A 23,342-nucleotide genomic window follows, 5' to 3' on the forward strand; every position below is an offset into this window, starting at 1 on the left:
TTCTAAAGTAAAACTGCAATAGTGGGAGAGCTAAACCACAGGATGTGAATGCTGAGGACTTATAAAGCTGCAGGAATAAGAAGAAACTCCAGATAATGAAAAGTGGAATGCTTTTTCTTCTTTGAATCCGTGATGCCTCATATTATTTGCACCCACTTCATCATGTGAATAGATTATTTCTTAATAAGTGGACCACTGGAATGAAGGGTGATTGATAAAAATTGATTTGATTTTTGTGGATTAGAAGACATGGTCCCTGCATTAAAACTGCTGCTCTTTACCTGTATTTGGCCTACTTTTGTTTTAGCCAATAACAGTGATCATCATAATCATTGCCATCACCACCATCATCCTCAAAGATCATTCATGAAAAGACATAACAGGTGAGCAATATAGCCAGCAGGCATCACAACTGATGTCCTTTTAAAATCATGTAACTGAAGGTTCGTATTTGTTATACAGTTAAATTGGCTTTAATTTGGTAGAATTGTTTAATTAGCATATTTAAATATAAGCTTTTTAAGCTCATATTTCTATTTGTGTTTATGAACTTAATGGGGTTTAATGCTGTACTTTAAGACACAATCAACTGGGAATGTCACATTACCGACCCTACCAAAATATGGTGGGAGGGAGGGGATTCTCTAATATCAAAACCGGGAGTTTTGAAGGAAATATTCTCAAGCATTGCTAGTTAGAGCCATGGCCCAGGGAACAGGGTTAGCTTTCAGATTTAGGTTTCTGTATATAGCTTGTCCCTGTCTCTAATTCTCCTGATCATCCATCAGAAAGTTGCAGATGGGAGAACAAAAGTAATCAGGCAAATGCCTGTGTGTAGAGCACACGCTGTGCATTTCAAAAGCCCTGTGTGGGATTGGAAAGACTCTTGTCTGAATGCTGCAGCCAAACAGCAGTTGTGACTGGATGGACCCATGGTTTAATGTTGTATAAGGGTGCTTCCTGTACTGCTTCTGAAGTGCTCATCATGGGGGAGGTGGACTGGAGAACAGAGATGAGATGTTGTCACCCTTAGCTCTTTAGCAGAAAAATAAAAGCACATGGCTTACGTACTTTGGTATACTTGTAGTTATTTGGATCAGTTAAGAACAAACAACATGACTATTGTAATAGCTATGCTTATTATAATTGTCTGATTCGAGACTTGTCACAACCCCTGAGATCTATCTCCTGAAATGAATCAGGTGTTTTCAATTTTCCATTGTACTAAGTCAAGTTTTGTTTTTGTTTTAATGATAGCTTGCTGATTAAGGCATGTTCAGGTTTCCCATAATGTTAGGCCATAAGTGATGGTTTAAAAACTACCACAGTTTGGTTCACATATCAAACTACATTATGGTTTAAGTGTGATGTGTGATCTCAGCCAATGTGAAGTTTAAAAGCAGTCCAAGTAGTCTGTCTGAGATGCAAATATGATTGCTTATTATCATCTTGTGTGGCAAATGTAGACTTAATTTTCTGAACTATTGTGCAAATACTATTTGAAAATACAAGCATTTATTTTCACTTTTATGAAACTAGATTAGGGCAGAGTAATTGGAATGGGCCAGCATATTGCTCTTTTTCTTGACATTTATACTGCAGTGAAGAATGATAGTGGCTAGCCTTTTTTAAAAAGGAGATTTTAAACTAACTTCAGTTTTATATAGAATCTCTCCCCAACTGGTACTGTTCAGATGACAAAACTGAGCGCCCCTAAAGCAATGAGGTTGCACTTTACAACCGTATCATTTAGCAACGGAAATTCCCGTCCCAATTGCCATTATAAGCCAAGGACTACTTGTAAGTTTCTGGGGATGAAGATAGTTTATTGATTGAATGGTGCATCACTGGATCAACTGCAAGATTATAACAAGTGAGAACAGCATAGCCTAGGAACCCAGGATGAAATAGCTGCACAGGGCACAGTTGCTGAACGGAAGGAGGGCATTCCCAGTACTACAGCCAATCAGAGTTGGGGTTGCTGTTACATTGGAATGAAGTGCTGGAGACCATCCACCCAGAAAAGCTTAAGATGGCTTAGGCTGCAAAACAGTTTCAAATTGAAGCTGGAAAACATAGGCACAGAGTGCATTTGCAGTGGGCTGGGAGTGGGAGAAGGATGATGTCATTGTTCCTACACTCAGGAGGCAACGGGTGGTGACAATGGGCCAACCAGAAAGTTGGTCTCCCCTAAGAAGTTTTTGATATTCATTCCTGATCTACAGCATACAAAAGAGGCTATGTTTCAAAATGAATATTGAAATAGAATTAACTGGTTAAGTCTTCATCCTTTTAAATTTGTTATTCATATGTTGCTTGTAAAAGAGAATGGAACAGATTTAGATATTTATTTCATAGACTTTATACAGTATATTTCTGCTAAGAGCAGCAAAGAAACATTTATTGAGCACTGTTTTTCCTTAAAAGAAGCATAGAATCATAGGATTAGAAGGGATCTTGGAGATCTTCTATCAAACCCCTTGTCCAGGGCAGGGCCACAACTAGGGGGGGGCAAGCAGGGCGCCGCGCTGGGGGGTCGCCAAAATGAGCGCTGGGGGGGTCGCCAAAATGGGCATGGAATCCATGTTTGCTCCAGGTGACACAAACCCTAGTTGCAGCCCTGGTCCAGGGCAGGAATCTTCAGACCATCCCAAGCAAATGGCTGTCCAACCTTTGCTTGAAAACCTCCAGTGATGGAGCACCGATGACTCTAGGAAGCAGGCGGTTTCTCTGCTTAATAGCTGTCAGACTCAGGAAACTTCTCTGTATTCTGAGTTTGCTCGCGCTCTCTTAAAGTCCCCCCCCTTTTTTTGTTGGGGGCAGGGGTTTCCTTACTATTATTCTAGGTAGGAGGAATCTTTTTTGCGCTGTGGAAATAGTTGCTCAGAAAGCCAATGGTAAAATCCTTTCCTGAGACATCTGAGAACCATTTCCTTTGAGAATAAATAGGAGTAGTTAGGGACCAATTGCAGTATTTCTTAACCTTTGCAACTTTAAGATAGGTGGACTTCAACTCCCAAAATTCCCCAGCCAGCATCCTGGGAGTTGAAGTCCACCTATCTTAAAGTTGCTGAGGTTGAGAAACACTAGACCAATGGATATGATAATTTTATTCTATCCATTGTTCAGGTATACTTTGGGGTTTTGCCATTTGTTTTGTAATGGGAGGGCAATCCATATTACACCTACAACAGAGGCAAGGGATTAAAAATAATTCCTATCGTGTATACTAGGAAAATGTGTTTCATATTGATATAGACAAGGGCTCTTTATTCTAATTATATTTATTACAACCATTGTTAAAAAAAATTGCATTTCTGCCAAGTATTGGCAAAGCTATTAAGAATGTAGTTGCCATGAAACCTTGAACTTCTGAACTTCTATATTTACATACAGTATTTAATTGTATCTGTACATACAGTATAATCAAGAAAAAGGAAGACGCATGTTCCGGACTTCACCCAGAGTGGAGCCTATTAGGGCATTAATCTGTGGCTTGGGCTGAAACCAATGGTGGATTATCTCTCCATATTTTGTTTGGATAGTTAGAATCTTCAACTATCTGACAATAGATGTTGACTTATTTTCTTTATAAATTAGAGTGATTTAATAATTTCTGATGGATGTATATGTATATGTATATATATATGTATATATATATTTCTTTTTTTAAATGCAGCAAACAGGAAATTAAAGTGAGGAAACTAGACAGCACTAAAATATGGCCCATGAAATCAGAACAACTTCTCCGCATAGAGAACCATGATTTTGCCATGAGACCTGGCTTTGGAGGTAAAAATAGCATTCCATTCCATTCCATTCCATTCCATTCCATTTTTCTCCCAATTTACTTATTATTTTAAATTAAATTGGAAGTTAGCAGGTTACAAAACAAAATGCCAGTCTCAAGCATAATTATTATTTCTAGTACTGCTTCTGGATCTTACATATTCCCAGAATGCATTCTTAGAAAATAAAAATTACAGGAAGCTATAGCCTGGTACTTTATCTGGAAGTGTGCTCATATGCCCTGAAATAGATAGAATTAAACTTGAGTTGGAGAGTTGATGTATGTGGGGGTAGCGGTAATGTTCCCAGTTTGCCTTCTGGTAAATAGCTGTTTTGTGACTGGTCACACCCACCACTGCAGCCATTTTGTGAAAATGCTTAACATGCTCTTAAAAGTCTGGCTCTAAAAGGTTGGTGACCCCTATGTTAACATTATAGACAAGCTTGGTTTATTCAGCTTGAGATAACTATTCAGTTAAAGGTATACTGTGCTGTTCCTTGATGGTCTGTTTTCTTCAATTCAGTAGGTTTATATCTGGTTGCACTTCCCAACCATAGTGAGGCTAAATGTTTCTAATTTTATTTTATTTTTTTAATGTGAGGGAAATGCCTTTAGCAATGACTTGTTATCTTTGTGCCCAAATGAATCAGTAGTGATTTAGTTGGAAAATGGCTGTTCTGGAATTTGCTGTCCTGTTCCATGCACTAATTCTACACAGAATGATTGTAACTGAATAAAAATGCTGTGTGAGGGAAACTGATTGGTATCAACCCTAGTGTCAATGTCCTCTTGCGTTCCACGACTACGTAAATCCACCAAAGTACCATGAGGGGCTTGGCGAACTTCAAGTGGGCCACCTGCTTCATCTGTGGTGGGTTTTCCTGGCAGTGGAGGGTGACAAGATAGCTGGTTTAGTTTTAATTCTTCCGAGTGCTCTGAATGAGCTCTCATATGTAGTTTGCCAACATCTAACACAAGACCCAGAAGAAATTAGGTCATCCGCTGTACTGAGAATGCAGAAATTTACATCCTAGACTTAAAAGCTCCAAACACTATATGATGTTAGTGAGCTCTGAGCTAACAAGAAAAGCTACATTTATAGTTGTACAAAAGTAATAACTATGTGATTTAGTTTGAAATCAGCAAAATGAAGGTCACAGCAACACTAAGTGCATGCATGTTTGTACGGTAGCATGCGTCAGTTACTGAAATATTATCTTAACAATTAATTGTTTTCCAACTCCAATGTCTCAAAATGGCTGTGATTAAAGAAAACATTACAATCTGCACATGACCTAGTTTTAAAAGTTATGCAACAACATACTGAATTTTATTAAGAGGCTTTAAATATAAAAACCAGGGGGAAAAGCTCCCTGTTTATATGGAAGCTGCAAACATTATTTGTAAATCATTCTATATTTTCATGGGGAACTGTTGAAGTGAGTCCATTTCATAACAGAATGGTTTTTTTGTGCATTAGCTTTCATTCAGCTAGACACAAGAAAGGAGAAAATTTATCTTGATGATGGGAAAGATCTAAGATTTTTTTTATGTAAGGGAGTGAGGAGACTTAAACCACTTCTTAATGTTTTCCCAGTTTTGGAAGCTGAATGGAAAAGATGCATACTAAATGTATATTTGACTTTAAAAGTCATGAATTCTTAAGGTCATTTGTGAAATACGTTGTACCTCTATAGACTTATAATACAGCGCTATAATGCCTATTCCAAAACATGTGGCATACTTCCATAGCACAGAATTGCCATGGAACTATTCTTGCATTGCAGAAGCATTAAGAATGCAAGCAGAGCCTTTGGAGAAAGATCACATGTCCGCTAATACAGCATCCCCTTTTCCCAGTGGCCAGTCAAAAAGCTGACCAGCAATACACAAAGTCAATACTGTAGCTCTTTTTTCCTATTAACAAAGTTAATGGTAGCAAGGTGAGCTCTAGGTCCAATGGAGGGGCAGGGCCGCAACTAGGGTCTGTGTCACCCGGGGCAAACATGGATTCTGCGCCCATTTTGGCACCCCCCCAGCACTCATTTTGGCGCCCCCCCAGCGCGGCGCCTGGGGCACATGCCCTGGTTGCCCCCCCTAGTTGCGGCCCTGTGGAGGAGGAATATACCGCAGCATATTTCCAAGCCTGTTGACTTCTCCAGTGTATGTTAGCCCACTTGGCCCTTGTGGTCTTATTATATTTTGAGGCAAAGCATCCATCATTCTAAACTTCCAAGAATTCATAGTTTTACATGATGGAATTTAAGGAAATACAAAACAGTGGATGCCCTGTGTTTACCAACCTTTGAAGAAGTAAGCAAACCCAGCAAAACCAACATGTATACAAGTTACATCCAGAACTACTGATGGCTTTCATGGACCTTGGGTTGCTGCCAGTCCCTGACTACAGTCAGAAGGCTCACTTCTGTTTGGAAAAAAGCATTCACACAGTTGCTTCTAACTAAACTTCAAAGCAATGGAGAAGTCCATATTTAAGCTGTGGCTAAACTCTGATGAAGCAAAAGACTCAAAATATTCTCAGACTTCTGCTTTACCACTGCTGTTTGTTCTCTGTATGTTAAAGGATCAGCCATACCAGTGGGCATTGATGTGCAAGTAGAAAGCATTGACAGTATTTCAGAAGTCGACATGGTAAGCTTTCCTTTAGTTGCTGAAAGAAGTAATTCAGAAATGCAGGTGAAATTATTAGCAATTTGAAGATAGGAGATAAAAGATGTAAAGATTTTTTGGGTGGAATCTTAAAATATTTGTATATCATTCAGTAAACAAGTGACTATCTTTTGCACAACAAATTGTATCTGTCTGTCTGTCTGTCTGTCTGTCTATCTATCATCTATCTATCTGTATCTCTATTTGAGAAACTGAGAAAAACCTTATATAAACAAGCATCTTTTATATTGTAAGCAAAAAAATTAGCCCTATTTATTCATATAATACTCTATAATTAAATTATCACTATTTTCACAACAATAATGCAAAAAGGAAATTAAGCATATAAATTAGTGTAGGCAACCCAAATTTCTAAATGGCCCTATCAAATGGAAAGAGAGGACTTGTTCACATCATTGTGTAACTGGTAGAGAATAAGTGCCCTTTCAGCATTATAATACTGATTTCTTTGTCACCATTAAAACCTGTAATATTCATTTCCAATATCCTCCCATTAATCCCCAAGATGTTGATATGTATTTTCAAAATACATGAACATGGGCAAATGCAGCATATCAAGACTGTATCCAAATTATGATGTCTGCATGGTGATGATTCACTAAGATGAATTTTTGAATCCAAAAGGGAGCTAATATAAAGTTTAACTATGATATCTGAACGTTTTGAGCACCACATTTCAAAAATTAGCTCAACCCTCCAATTTGTTTATAAAGACATCTATAAGTGTTCAATACACAGAAAGACTTTTTTCTAAAATGTATTGTAATTTTAAATCCATTGAAATATTGAATAATGGACTTACTGTTGAACATGATGCAATCTGTACTGCTAAAGGTATTGGCTATGTTGTATTAAACCATACTCTATCATGTTGAAGGATTCTGTGAATAAACTAGGGCACAGTATCTACTTAATATGGCTGTGCAGTGCTTTGGATTCGAAGGCAAGAAAGATGTTGCAAGGTATGTTGAGATGTGAACAGCATCTGTCTGCAGCTCCTTAAAGCAGTTACACCTTTTCCTGGGACCATGCCGTTACATGCTGCAAAGTACTTTTTTGCCTCTGAATCCAAAGAGTTGCATAGTCTAACTACTCAAAAGTATTTTTAGCCATGGCATCTTCTACAGATCATATTATTAAATGGATGAATGCATATCTGGTATTTTTTCCCCTCTCCTTTTTATATAGGACTTCACAATGACTTTGTATCTCAGGCATTACTGGAAGGATGAGAGACTCTCATTTCCTAGTACCACAAACAGAAGCATGACCTTTGATGGAAGATTAATAAAAAAGATTTGGGTACCTGACACATTTTTTGTTCATTCTAAAAGATCTTTTATCCATGACACAACCATGGAGAATATTATGTTACGCGTCTACCCAGATGGCAATGTGCTCTTCAGTTTACGGTAAGCGCAGATCTCTTATCTTTCAGTCAGAGAACACATACAACAATGGGAGAATTACCATGGGGAGTGGGATACATTAGCTCAGTCCTACCAAAGTTGGTGCCTTCCAGATGTATGGGAATATACTTCTCCATAATTCATAGCTAGTTATAAAAATAGAAATGCTATAATTCATCAACATGTTTGGAATATATCTGTTTAAGGAAGGCTGGTTTATTCATATAACCTGTAGAGCCTATGCAACCATCCATGAATTTCCATCAGTGTTGTCTGACTTTCAGCCCCATGGATCAATTTATCTGCAATGTTTCTTCCATGTCTATCTATTCTTGCATCTATCTAGCCACCAAAGTCAGATTGCTTTAGACAAGCCAGGGTCTCTGAATCTTAATCTATCCACACTGCCAAATGGGGATGATGATGATGATGATGATGATGATGATGATGATGGATGATATATTTCCTTGTTCTGGAGTAAAACAACTAAAGTAAAGTAATATACGTTTTGCCAAAGAACACACAAATATTGCTTCTGCTGATTACATAATGACCTATCAACATGATGACATCATTTCCCTGCACTCTGAGAAAAGGATCCTTGGCGTGAGTTTTAGTCAGGGGATAGGCCTCTGGTTCTGCTGATGATCTCATATATCCCTCAAGAGATATCCTGAAGGTCAACCCAGTTATTGATCTTTAAAAATGTCCCAATATAAGGTTGTATTAAAAAGCTCAGTTGAAAGTCTCAGGGTGAAGGAAAGAATTCTGGTCATAAATCAGAGAAAAAAGAAAACAAAGGAAGAAGGTTGGGAAAGCACAAAGAGTATGGCTTCTGGAATTCTTCCCAACCCCTTTACCAACAGTGGCCATATGTTTGGATAAATGTGTTCACTGCAAAGCATGTGGTGAGCTGCATATGCTCTGCTCTGGATCAGATGACTTGGGGGGAAGAGGGAAGGGAACAGTCATCTATATTTTAAGCTGCTGCCCAAGTGCCTCTCCTCTAGGGATGTACTGGGATACACACACACACACACAAAGTGTGTATGTGTGTGTGTATGTATGTCTGCAGCCCCAAACAGATTCAGCCCATTTCTGAAGTCAGCCTTTCTTTTGCCAGTTTTTCCTCCTTACATCAGATTTTGTCCCATTCTGTTCAGAGGATTATCATGCTGTGCTCCTTTGCATACTTTCTTTCCAATTTTCTGTTGGTTTGGAAAGAATAAAAACAAAAAGGTGGGAAATTGGGGAGACGACAGTTTGGTAACAGAGGTTCCTCTCAATGGCAGAAAGATAATGATGATAACTGTTACTTCCTAATCCCCCCCTAAAAATTATAGCAGCTCAGAGTTTCATGCTTTTGGAGAACATCACTGGTACCAGAGGACAACAGACAGATATTTATGATTGGGATATAATAAAGAAGGAAAGAGAATTGAGTTCTTCTATATTGTTGGAACTTTTTATTTATTCAATTTATATGGCCACCCATCTCAAACGAGTGACTCTGGGCAGAAAACAATCATAAAGATTGTTTCTTTTCTGCTTTGTAGCTTTGTTTTTGCTATAAAAATCTTGAAACAAGAAGAGACAGTCCACATTTGATATATTCTACTCTGCTTTAAAATGTGAGAGCACAAAAGCACTTTTAGGAAAACTGGAAAAATAAATATAGGAGTTCACTGAAATCTTTCATATTTAAGAATTTCATACAGTATGTTGTGAATCATTTTATGATTATAAAAGGTATTGTCTATTATTTGCTTTTGACAGGATAACAGTTTCCGCCATGTGTTTCATGGACTTCAGTAGATTCCCACTTGACACTCAGAATTGTTCTCTAGAGTTGGAAAGCTGTAAGTCTAGCTTTGCTAAGGCATATGTTTTCCAAATGTGATAGGTAGCCTTACCTCTAATTCGTATTAAAGGTGTGTAAATCATCATTTGGCTATTTAAGAACACTGGTGTTATCAAATGCTTTTGGGAACTGACCTCCCCCCAAACTCTAAACATTTGTGAAAGAAGACAGAGTAACCGATTCCTGTCCTGTGCCAGTAAAAAAAAATAGAAAAATATATTGAAAGTTCTATCTTTTCATCTGTCTCATTTCCTTGGTAGAACTTTGCATCACCTATGCTCTAAAATAACAATGGATGCAAAGAAAGAGAGAAAGAGAGAAAGAGAGAGAGAGAGAGAGAGAGAATGAATTAGTCTCCAGCCTTGGGTCACTTTTTTCTTTTAGATTTTTTTATCCCGCCTTTATTATTTTTATAAATACTCAAGGCAGGGGACATACCTAATACTCCTTCCTCCTTCTATTTTCCCCACAACAACAACCCTGTGAGGTGAGTTAGGATGAGAGGGAGAGTGACTGGCCCAAAGTCACCCACTACACTTGCCCCCAAGTCTTAAGTGTAGCCACAGAAACACCCAAACTCTGCTAGCAAACTGTAATTTGAATGTGACAGAGTAAACACAAGGTTTCCCTCAAGTCAAGGTTGGCTTCTGTTGACTTCATGGACCCATCCATTCTGTTTTCTTAGCAACTTTGAAATGGTTTGCCACTGCTTTTTTCCAGGATGTTTTTATTTTTTTACTTTCCAGTCTAGCCTATAGCTTGGTGGTCTCCCATTCATATTCTAACTGAATTTAGGGACCATGATTTGACCATAATGTGGCAATGACCAAAAGAAAATGATTCATCCATTTGCCCTTTGCCAGGTGGGGAATGGGGAGAGCTAACCCTCTAGTTTTGCTACCTATAGCTGGAAGAAGCCAAAGCAAGATCAGGCAGGAGGCAAGAGTTGTCACATTTATTTATTTATTGTATAGGTTGCCCAACTCCATTACAACTCTGGATAGCATGCAACATAAAAACAAGTTAAAACAATGTAATACAAAATGATACAAAACCACAATACAAAACCAAACTGCTGGAAAAATACAAACACTACCAGATCAGCCATCCCACAAAGGCTCTACCACCCACTCTAGCCCAAGGCCTGGGGCAGAACAGGTTTTAAGAGCTCATTTAAGTAAGGTCAAGGTGTGGCTATATGAATTTCTGTGGGGATATTGTTCCAGAGCACAGGTATTGCGATAGAGAAGGTCTGCTTACTGGCCCCTTCAGATGGTAGCACAGTTGGCCTTTTGGAATATATTTACAGCTAGGGTGACCATGAATCCTATTCCAATAGAAGAGAAGAGAATATAGAAGAGAAGAGAATATAGGTAGCTGTTTATATACAGTAGCTTGCCCTGCTACCAACACTGTCAGGGCAACCTACTGTATATAAACAGAGGGCAAACCCCACACTCACTCGTACTGATGATGTTATCTAGTCAGGCAATGAAACGTCTGCAAGCAAGCAACCAAACTCAGAGAGCATCAAGGACTCAACAATCTTTCCTAGGATTAACCAGTCCTGCTCAGTTTGAAGGGCTATTAGTAGACAATCCTCTATTTGAAGGTTTCCTTTATTTTAGTAGTGGGCAACTTGAGGCTCCTGGACAGTGTGGGATCTAAACCATTGTTGGGAGTCCCTTCTGACCAGAAACAGCATCTGCCAAAAATAAATGCATTTTTTCAATTTGAGGTAGAGAACACAGAAAATATGGAGTACATGTCCTAAAATGTCCTCTTGCCAACCAAGACAAGAGCTTCATATATGAGAATACCCTATATCATTGCTCCTTCCTTTACTTGAAAGGCTGCCTAACTGCCATCCCCAAATCTGATTTCAAGATAGGAAATTAGCAGATCAGGGCTTGGAAGCCACTTACCAATAGTTAAATAGGAGACCAGGCAGGCAGAAAAGATCTCCTTTTCAATCTTCACTGCTATAGTGAGATAGAATTTCTAATGAAATTATAATTCTTTCCAAATTTCCATCTATGGAGTTACAAAGATTAAAGCTGTAGTCAGTGGTGTACCAAGGGGTGATGTGGTGGTGGTCTGACCTGAGTGCAGACCTTAGGTTATGTCCCTTTAGGTGCTGCCAAAGACAAGGAGGAGGCTAGAGGTGGGTATGGAGTTGGGCCACTGCTGCCAGTGCACAACACTAACAGAGGAAAAAATGTGTTCCTTCAAATAAGTTTTGACTTCTGATAATGCCTTCTCCAGTTTTCTTGGCAGCATTTTTCAGAAGTGGCTTGACAGTTCCTTCTTCCTAGGGCTGAGAGGGAGTAACAGGCCCAAGGTCATCCTGATGGCTTGGTGCCTTGGTTCTAGGCAGGACTAAAACTCACAGTCTCCCGATTTCTAGCCTGTTGCCTTAACTACTACACCAAGCTAGCTCTCAGCAACAGAGGAGGGAGCTGGTAAAAAATGATCCACTTCAGGGGATGCCTTCAGGTTCCGCCTCGGCCAGGGCGGCTTTCATCTTCCTTGGTAGGGATGGCGATTTCCCAGCTGGTTTAGCTGGGCGATCCTCGGCTCATCTTTTTGGGCACGCTGCCGCTCGGTGCCCTTCCTTCCCGCAGTGCAGACATTGCCCCTTAGCAAAGCGACGCTCCCTCTCCTCTTCCCACGAACGCTGGCTGGGTCGTCCTGAAGAGATCGGAGCGCGGGCGATTTTGATTGTTTTGCCTTGCTTTACCGCCTTGCGATGTGCGAAGGTTTCCAGAGCGTTTTCAGCACTGCCCGCTAGTTGAATCCACCCATACAAAGTCTTTGGGTCATCACGCCCCAGAGCCCACCGAAGGACCTCAGTTTCCAGCCCATCTTTAAACAGCTCTACTAGGGTAGACTGGGACCAATCCTCAACTTTTCCGGCCAGTGCTTTGAATTCTAACGCGTAGTCTGCCACTGAAAGCGACCCTTGGGCAAGATTCTTCAGAGCCCGTTTCGCCCTTTCTTGTGCCAGAGGGTCCTCAAAGTGTTGTTTTAGCGCCCACAGGAACTCCTTGAAGTCTTCTAGCTCTGGGGCCTCTGCTTGACACAGCTGGACGTACCAATCCACCGCCCTCCCCTTTAGCCTATTTGCAATGGCATTGATTTTCCCCCTCTCAAAGCGGAAGCTCTGCTCCCAGTCCTCCATGTAGCTATTAGCATTGGTAATGAAGAAAGACAGCTTCGTAGGGTCACCATCAAACTTCACCAGAAAGGGGGGGGGGTCTTGCCGCCTCCAGATGTTCGGCTTTTCCAGTAACATCTAGGGTCCTCCTCCCTTTCGCTGACTGTCGGAACCGAGTCTGACCTCTTCCCCGCGGAGATGGGGGTGGTGACTCAGGGTTGGCGCTCTGATCCCTAGCGCCCTTTCATCTTCCCTCAGCCGACCCCGACTTCCTACAGCTTTCCTTTAGCATCACCGCCAAAGACTCCAACTTCTCCTCTAAAGCTTTCATTCGCGCGGGGGTGACCGATTCTTCGGCCACACCGGTTACCACTACCACTGTGGGTGACAACGGAGGTCCTGGTTTCCGGACCTCTTGGGCGTCCCCTACAGCAAAGTCCTCGTCCTCGTCCCCCATTTTATATTCGGCCCCTGACGTGCCCGTCGTTTCCGACGTTACCAACTGCTCGCCAGGTTGTAGACCCAGCTGTTCTTGGCGTGCCGCCTTCTCCGCGCGGGTGCTCCGGGCCACCCTCACTGCCATGGTGTCTGGCTCCTCTTCAATCCACTCGGCCTCTCGTAGTACAGACATCGCTAGCGCTCCCCGTCACAGGTAACCTGGCTAGGGGCTAGCGGGGTAAATTTTTTGATGATTCTCAGCTTTATGTAATGATTGCCTTATCCCAACGAAGTCAGTCCCACCAGGGATTAGTGAACAAAACTGATTTATTGAAAGGATAGTATGCAAATACAAAGAAAGCTGAGAATAAGCAAAAGCGCGCCAAATACAAACTAAAAACCCTCGCCTCCAAGCCGATCCCGCCCCCCACCCCAACATCGCAACCAGCCCCTCCCAGCATTGGCAAGCGTCACACATCTGCCTGGGAAAGTAACCTTGAATACATGTCATAACCCAAACACACACTCCTTCAGGGCAGCACAGAGATAACACCCTGGCAGGGCTGGAATTCCCCACCCTGCAGATGATAGACACGGATCAGAAACATGACATGCGAAACGTTACGATGTATGCAAACCATTGGAACGATGAACATGACACTAGGTGTGCCACTGGTTCTAGTCAAACACAGCAGGAAAGCAAGAGGTTGGACAAAGGCGATATGTGCATATATATATAATAAAAGTCATAGCCAACTTTTTTTTTAATGATTCCACAGATGCTTACAATGAAGAAGACTTGATGCTGTACTGGAAACATGGCAATGAATCTTTAAGCATAGATGAGCACATTTCTCTTTCTCAGTTTTTCATTAAAGAATTCAGTGCTTCTAGTGGATTAGCATTCTACAGCAGTACAGGTATAGTACTCCTGAGAGAGGGAAATAGATGTCCTCTCTAAATCTATTTTGACCTTAGTAAATAATATCATCAATAGGGTTACAAAGAAAATCAGTTCAAAAAAATGTTTTTCTACAGTGGATATACAGTATTTATTTAGTCTTTGATTTATATATTGTCTTACTAACTTTACATGAATCCATACATTTTATAAAGATAATAAAAGACCTAGTGTAGTTTTTTTTATTAAATGAGTGAGCTGAATTTTCTTCATGTCCTTTCTTGGATGAAGAAAGTAGTCTTGGTTGTACTTTGAGCCTTCTATACCTACTTTAATTGTTTTATGCCATTTGTCTACTGCCCAACAAGCAACTTTTCCAAAGGATAAGTTTAATCTGAAGTCTTGTTTTGCCAAGATTCATGGTAATGAATCTTTAAGCATAGATGAGCACATTTCTCTTCCTCAGTTTTTCATTAAAGAATTCAGTGCTTCTAGTGGATTAGCATTCTACAGCAGTACAGGTATATGCAATGTGAATCATTCCATTAGACGTTATATTATCAGACTGGGTGTTAACTGAAATTCTTTGTACAGGTAGTCCTTGCTTAATGACAATTGGGACCGACAACTCTGATGTTAAGTGACCTGGTCATTAAGCGAGAAATCACGTGACTGCAACTTGCAATTTTACTGCCAGCTTCTGCACTGCCTCTGCTTGTTGGAAGCCAGCTGTGAAGTGTGCAAATGGTGATCACTTGATCTTGGGACAGTTATAAATGCTCGCCATTTGCCAAGCATCCAAATTTCGATCATGTGACTGCAGGGATGCTGCAATCGTCATAAGTGTGAGGACTGGTTGTAAAGTTACTTTTTCAGCACCATTGTAACTTTGAATGGTTGCTAAACAGGGCAGTTGTTAAGCGAGGACTACCTGTAGTTATATTTGCCTACAATTGGGCAACATTTCCTTTATTCCCTATCCTCTTCTTATTTCTCTATAGTGCTGTGTTGATGTATTGCAGTTATGGAAGCTTTTTGCTACTAACACATAATATACAGGATTTGTACATCCTGTTGAGTTGGCTGATGTCTCTGCTATCAGTCTCACTAATGCAATTAATTCTCCCTTCTCCAATCTTTTACTGAGATTGCTCAGTGCTTAAATAGCCATACATGTATAATAAGTCTCAGAGACAGGACCCATAGCAGTTTGTATATTCAGTGAGTTGGCTGTAGAAGTCAATGGGAGTCATTTTCAGGTTGTACTCTCCAAATGTTTATGATACAGCTGCTATAATTCCCATCCAGGGTCTCCAGGAGATTAACCTGTTGATGGTGAAAATTATATCCCAATGTGTGAGTGTGAAACTGGAGAAGGCTGTTCTATGAGGTGGAGTTGGGGGTTGAGCCCATAGTAATACTGTAAAATACCCATACTGCAACCTCGTCTAAGAGGATTTTATACATGATTTCTGTCACAGATTTATTTATAGAAATCTGCTTGAATAACAAAAGAATGGGTCAAAAATAAAACGAGGCGAGAAGCCTTTGGCATAAATAGCTTCCAGAATAAATAGCTAAAGCACCTATTTAAAAGTGGAACCTACCTCAATAAGTCAGGTTTCAAAAGGGCATTAAGCCAGGTGAAGTAAGCAGAGGCGGAGTGAATACATAAATGGGACTGTAGCCCAAAATAGGGATGGAATGATTCACATCGCAGAGTACCTTAGGGCTAAGGGTCATTAGAGAAGGGCAGTTAAATAAATATTTAACAAGTTTCTCATAAGAGAAATGTCGTTCTTTTAGCAAGGCATTGTGAAGAAAAAGGACAACATAATATTGTATGGACTGGGTGTTAAGAAGACATTTCTGTGTTTTTCAACAGGTTGGTACAATCGACTTTTCATAAACTTTGTTCTACGGAGACATATTTTCTTTTTCGTTTTACAATCCTATTTCCCCTCTATGTTGATGGTGATGCTATCTTGGGTTTCCTTTTGGATTGACCGAAGAGCTGTCCCTGCAAGAGTATCACTGGGTAAATTTTCACTATAAACTATTCTAGGTTGTGTCGAAGAGCCTGGCAGTTATTAGTTATATTGTATTTATGAAGTGCCTTACAGGAGCTGCTTGACTATAGGAAAGCAGATAATAATTATTCTGATCTACCTGGTTTTATATAGCTCTCCCTTCCATTGTTAGGAAAAAGAATGGAGCTCTTCCTTCCACAAGTTGTCCATTGATCATAAAGGTGCTCTGAAGTACAATATAACAAGAGGAAATGTACAGTAGATTGCCTGAAAGAATCACTAACTCAACTTTTCTTGGAAAATGGTTGTTCCAGAAGGAATAATCACTTTGCTCTGCATGAAAACAGTACACACCATGCATACACCTATGCATACACACTGAGGCAATATATATGTATCCATCCTGATTAGACTCACTCAGGTATAAGCAAACAAAGGCAACATCTATGTAGACACCCCAATTAGTCCCTGGAGAGAAAGTATGTGCAGATGTACTGTAATGCATTGCTTTCTCACACAAAAGAAACTGCAGATGCCTCCTATGGCCACCGTTGCTAAAGGAGTAGGGAAAAAAAAAGAATTCCAGAAGCCATTCTCTACATCTTTTCTCTATCTAGTTTTAAAATCCTGTTTAAGATATAAGGATACATTTTGAAACCCAATAAATAATTGATTCTTGATGCTTCCTTCTTAAATTATTAATTGTAGAATAAGTGAAAACATAAAGCTCACCTGCTTTCTTTCCCAGATAAAATTGTGATACTTAAAACATGATGTTAGTGGATCGTGATATCCTAGCTTTCAAGTCACTGTTTTGATGTACCTGCTTCTAGAATCAGAACTTCTAGAAAGATTTAAAAGTGAATATTAATTTCCCATTATTCATCCTCACTGAACAGAATTCCCCTATGTGGAATTTTGTTTTTATTTAAAATATACTCTTAAGAGCTATCAGTTTTTAATAATGATGTTAATAATAATAATAATAATATAGGAATTTGCTGAAGTAGCAATTGGAGAATATTTTAAAAGTGAACAATTATTACTCTCACCTAATTTACCATAGCCACTACATTTATTATTCTTAAGGTGAGAATAAACTATCTTAAATAAATACTGAGTTTTATATTAAATATTTGTAAAATCCCTACCAAGCAGAAGGGATAATTTGTTCCAAAGAGTGGGCACAGGTTGATTTACATGGAACTTAAACATTGTAATCAAATATAGTCTTCATACTGCATTTTACTCTACGCTTGAGTTAGAAGATTTCCTGATTCTGCAGACTGATGTACTAAGACAACTGGGATCATTTTCCAAGGACAGAGTGGAAGAAGATCAGGGGCAGGCTCAATATTTTCAGTTAAAGCCATAAATAAATTAGTGGTTCTATTAAGCTAATGTTGCTATTGTACTTTATGTGCTGGTTGAAATCTGGTTACAACTTTATATGAGGCATTCCATGTAGTTATTTGTTATAAGAAATGCTACATTTTCTAACAGTGGAAAGAAAGAAAAGAAGGCACCCAGAGTCATTTACACGCATAGCATTTTTGTGCATATTTTCATAAAACACAAGAACAAACTGATTGTGCTCCTATCTTTTCCTCTCCTTTTGCAGGCATAACTACTGTGCTGACAATGTCAACCATAATCACTGGAGTAAGTGCCTCAATGCCCCAGGTGTCTTATGTAAAAGCTGTGGATGTATACTTATGGACCAGCTTTCTTTTTGTCTTCCTATCTGTTATTGAATATGCAGCTGTAAATTATCTCACTACAGTGGAAGAACAAAAACAACTGAAAAATAGAGGGAAGGTATATATTCGCAAGTGTTTTTTCCCATACAAAAATATTTTAAAATTGCTGTAAGTAGAATAGAAGCACCATAATATGTAATAGAAATATTTTCTTTCTCAATTTCACTTCTTTTGATAATGTTCATTCCAAACATTGACAAATTAATTTCAGTTTAAAATAAAACCCCTCAGGAAATTTAGGTCCAAAGGCATTGTCCTCTGGATATTGGTGAGTTCCATTTTTGGAGGCAGAAATTTGTTTTCATTCTGAGCTTCATGGTCCCTCAGAATCTCTGACATCACAAAGGCATTTGGCATTGAGAGTTCCAGATTTGGGGAAGGAGAGTTGAAGATTGAAGTATGGTGGGCTGAGAATGACTGAAGCTCCTAATCTGCTCTTCCTCAAATAGGATGTTAGCTCTTAAGCTTAATATTCCTTTTATTGTTTGCAATGGGAGAGAATTTATTTGCACCAGAGTGTCTGGAGGGGCTGCAAATACTGTTTTTCTTTGCAATTACACCCTAATGATCTGTCAGCTATGCTGCAATGGAAATCTCAGAGCATTTTGGAGTGTTCTGCTTAGGAGTGCTCTGTTACTTAATTTATATTGAGCACCAGGAGGCATTACATGACTGGTTCCATTCTGTTCAGGACTCATCAGTTATACTGTATATAAACAGGGCAAACCAATAACATATCACCTTCTGGTGCTAAATATAAGTGAAAACTCCACACAGAATGTACACTACAGTATATAAAAATAGATAAATGTTCCCCTGCCTTCCAAAAGGAAGAGTGGAAGTGATGTAAAACCTTGTACATAAGGGCATAACATAATGAAACATCTATATATCTCTCTGGTCTGAGAGCTTAAGAAAAGGAAGATGGACTGTATATACCAGAGACTGTATGTACCAGTGTTTCTCAACCTCAGCACCTTCAAGATGTGTGGACTTCGACTCCCAGAATTCTGCAGCCAGCCATGCTGGCTGAGGAATTCTGGGAGTTGAAGTCCATACATCTTGAAGGTGCTGAGGTTGAGAAACACTGGTATATACCATTCTAAAGATAGGTTCTGATACTTTAAAATCACTTTCCCTGCCTTCTCCAAACTAGACTGAAAATGTAACCTCTATGATATGCAGAATATTCCAACCTCTGATCAGCTAATTATTTATCTATTTATCTGTCTATTATTTTTCACCCCTTTGCAGTTTTCCCTATCTGCATGTATGCTAGCTACTGAAAACACTGTCTAAATCATATGTAGCTTGAGTTTTGTGATGCCTGACTGATTCTATGTTACCTGAAGGACAGTTCTTATGACTCCCTTCCTCAGTCTGGTGCCATCTTGAAAAAACTCCCAGATGGCCATTTCAACTAGCAATGGGATTCATGAAGATGGCATGCCTCATAAATCTTATTCTTACAGCTGTATTGTCCAGTTGATATATCTCAACAACTTGATCCTTGGTGTGCTCGCAGCAGTGGCCAACCAATGGGTTTGGCATTTGAAGGCAATAGGATCAAACTAGGGCAAAACATAAAAAAGGAATTCATTGAGTAAATATTAAGAGAGTTACAAAGAAAAGTATATTAAACTGTGTTCCTTCAGCTTGCCAGGAAACCCAGAAATGACAGTAAATGAAACTTCTAGAGCTAGGAATTGTATAGCACTTTCCTGAGTAATTAAGTCTATGTTGATATTCAAAATGCTGGGGACTTTGCCACTTTTTACACATTTTTAAGAGAGAAGGACTATAAAGAACATGACATCTGGGGATGGCTTGGTGGCCCATCTTATCAGTGACTGGGTTATACCTCAAACAGTTGACCCCTGCCAGGGATACGTTTAAGTAAAGCAGTGTCTCTAGCAGACAACATACCTTGTCAATACTGTAATTTTGGAACCCAGATAATTGATCCTCTGCAGAGATATTTTTGTGAGACATTTTTAATGTGCCACTATATTTCTTCCCTTTTGCAGGTTTTAGATTAGCGAACTCATATCCTCTTTACCTTGTTACATTAGCAACACAGATAAAAGACTCACAGGCAAGTGATTTAAAATACAGTGATGCATTCTGCACAGCTTGCTAAGTAACTCTTTCAAGGTACACATGTGGAGGAGTTTACAATACAGTAAGGCAAATGGTAAAGTTTGCCAAATAAGAGTGATTAGACACAATTTGCTTGTTAAGTAGTCCTTTTTACACATGGTATAGAGCATATATAGCATCTTGTATGTGCAAAGGGGAAAACATGCCACAATCTCCTTTCCATTTTTCTGTGATGATCCTACATTTGCTAGAGTAACCTGGGTTCCAATAATTGCTATTACTTACTGGCCAAACCTCGTCTCCAGCCTGGATTGATTGATTGATTGATTGATTGAAAATATTTACATGGCCACCCATCTTAAGCAACTCTGGGTGGCTCACAACAACAAATGTCTTGTGCTTGCTACCTGCCTGGACCTTTCTTGCTTTCATGGAATCAAATTCACATCTATTCATTGTTTCCCATTCTTGAGCAACAGAGGTCAGCATGTATGTTAAGGTAGAAAAAGGAAGGAAAACCCTACCACTTGTTCTGCTGCAGCAGTAGAGTCTTCAGTTTGCTTGTTTGGTCACATTTCTACGTAATTGATGAATAAGATATTATTTTGCATACTGTTCTTGATCTTTCGTCTTCCCTTCTCCAGTAACTGAAGGAAGATTTGCAATACTTTCCCCTTTTTGCAGTGATACTTTCTTTCATGTTTCTGTTTTATTCTTAACTTGCAGTCTAACTGACTGTAGGTTTTCCATTCTTCTATTTATGCTTAAATGTTTGGGGTTATTTACTGGCTATGACATGCTTTTGTTAAATATATACAATATTTATTCTGACAAAAACCCTCTTTTCAGTTGCACATTTTCTCTAAAGTTTTTTTAAAAAACAGTTAATTTTAAAGTTTTTAGTTAAAGATAGATTTCTAATAACATTTTCCATGGACCATTCACCATTTTCATCATACTATAGTCCAGATATGTCCCAACAATCTATGTTTTCTATCATAAGGTTGCCCTTATTTCATATCCAATTTACATCTACCATATTTGGGCAGCTTACCTAGCTGTTCTGCTGTTCAAGTAGTGCTTTCCCATTAAAGTAGCATTTTTCCCCAACCAGCTGTGCCAATTTCACTGTAGGTATAGTCTGCAACACTTTACAGATCATTTTATAAGTGCTGCTGCCAGTTGATCTATGGTGGTGAAACAGTATGTGATATAAATGAAAATATTAGAAAATAAATCCAAGTTAAAATGACTTTCTTAATCTATTCCACATTAACAACTTTCACACACGATTCTCTTCAGTAGACAAGGAAGCACTCAATACTGCTTATGAAAATACTTCTGTATTAAAACAATTTCCAAAAACTATGTATCAAGGCAACATTTCCCTGTCTTAGTATGTTGGCTGTGGATGACTGGAAGAGTAGTTCAGGACCTCTGGAATGTGCCAGACTGTGGGAGCTAGTTCTCATAAGGTTAGAATAAAACAGCTTGAAACCAGATTAGTCCGTTACCAAGAGAAGAGATAGGTAGGGTTTCAAGCCAGTTACACCATGCAGGTGGCCAAAAAAACCAGACCCAAGAATATAAATCTTGATTTCACTATAAACATGGCTTCTGTTGGAGGCATAGAATTCACTGAAATTCTTTCAGATTCTTTCATAATGGCTTCACTGGCTTTTCTACAATAAATCAAAGAAGTTCTTTGTGTCCTTCGATGCCGGTTGTGGCTGTTTTCTATTCAGCCTGACGCAGATTGCAGAAGACTACAACTGCAACAGCATGAGTTCCCCAGTGATAAAAACTCATTTATTCAGTTTTTTTTCCTTCTAGGTCGCTGGGTTGTACAACATTGATGCAGTGCAAGCCATGGCCTTTGATGGGTGCTATCATGACACTGACATTGACCTGACCACCTTGAGTGTACTTTTGGAGGAGGGCTCAGCACAAGAGCGAGCACCCAGTATCGCCCAGCTAGATGCAGCTCACTTAAAAAGAAAAAAATCTTTGAAAGGAACAGTAGGCAGAATTATTCTGCAGAATAACCATGTCATTGATACATATTCCAGGGTTGTATTTCCTGCTATATATATTGTATTCAACTTTTTTTACTGGTGTTTGTATATATGAATGGAATCATAACTATTTTACACGTTTTATTTTCATGTGAACACCGGAGACTTGGTAAAGTAAGCTTAGGACTCCCTTAGGCTGAACTGGATTTGTGGTTGATTACATTTTTTTTTAAGATCAGCCAAGACCAGGTAGGTGTTGTCACATACTAGCATATACATCACTTAAATATACGCAAGCCACAATCAATATAAAGATGATTCAGACTGACAAAAAGAATCTAGCAACAAATGGACAATTTTACTCTACTCTGACTAAAAGAAACAAAACCCAAAATACAAACAGCTTAAGAAGGAAGACACAATAACTCTCAGTTACAGTATATTCTTTTATCACTAAAATAATGATTGGTGAATTCAGCTAGTTCATGCAATAAGCAGTATGCTATTTCCTGTCTGATACACACAGCAATTACAGTTATGGGGTGTTTCACAATATTGCCAATTTTCAGAATAATTTTAAAAGCTTTCAAGAGTAGCTACATGAACAATATGTCTGTAAGTGCTAACTCTCCATTCTCATATGGTCCCATAAGTAGACCCAGATGATTCTGCCACTTGTAAAACCAATGTTTCCTCCCTTCTCCCAACAATTGATCTCACACTTACCCTATTTTTGGACTATATTATATACTTCAGAAGTCTTGATTTTCAATATTTGTTATGATTGTGGAGATTATGGACTGACTGTGTTCAGGGAGGAAATGTTCTGTGAGCTAAATAAGACATGATGCTGCTGGTGATGCCATATTCCTGGATAAATTAGCATGGTATTGCACACAAACTAGATGTGGGTTACATTTATTTGTGTTTTGATTAACTACAGGAGATTTGAAAGGGGAAATGGCAAACATGGAGAAATAGGGACTGTTTAATATTTGTTCTTCTATTTTCCATTCCAAACTTCCCTCACTTGTTAATGCTTCAAGAACATTACATGTACATGCATAGGCTAATTCAACTCCCAGATATGTACACTCTTCCATTATATTTATATAATACAAGATAAATTCTTGAGCTTTTTGATTATCCCATAACCTTTAAGGAGGTTGCACTCATCCGTGCTAAACTGA

The 23,342-nt window shown here is 39.1% G+C and overlaps 1 protein-coding gene across 1 annotated transcript; it reads left to right on the forward strand.

The window, feature by feature from the left end:
• The first annotated feature begins 230 nt into the window (after nucleotides 1–230).
• Nucleotides 231–22,267, forward strand: GABRR3 (gamma-aminobutyric acid type A receptor subunit rho3). Its single transcript, XM_063304427.1, has 9 exons — nucleotides 231–383; nucleotides 3,680–3,792; nucleotides 6,375–6,442; nucleotides 7,670–7,893; nucleotides 9,667–9,749; nucleotides 14,126–14,266; nucleotides 16,133–16,285; nucleotides 17,899–18,095; nucleotides 21,971–22,267. Exons 1-9 carry the CDS (start codon nucleotides 250–252, stop codon nucleotides 22,265–22,267), a joined length of 1,410 nt encoding a protein of 469 aa, XP_063160497.1. The 5' UTR covers nucleotides 231–249.
• The last annotated feature ends 1,075 nt before the right edge of the window (nucleotides 22,268–23,342 follow it).

The sequence above is a fragment of the Candoia aspera genome, chromosome 5 (assembly GCF_035149785.1).
Source record: "Candoia aspera isolate rCanAsp1 chromosome 5, rCanAsp1.hap2, whole genome shotgun sequence".
Lineage (NCBI taxonomy): Eukaryota > Metazoa > Chordata > Lepidosauria > Squamata > Boidae > Candoia > Candoia aspera.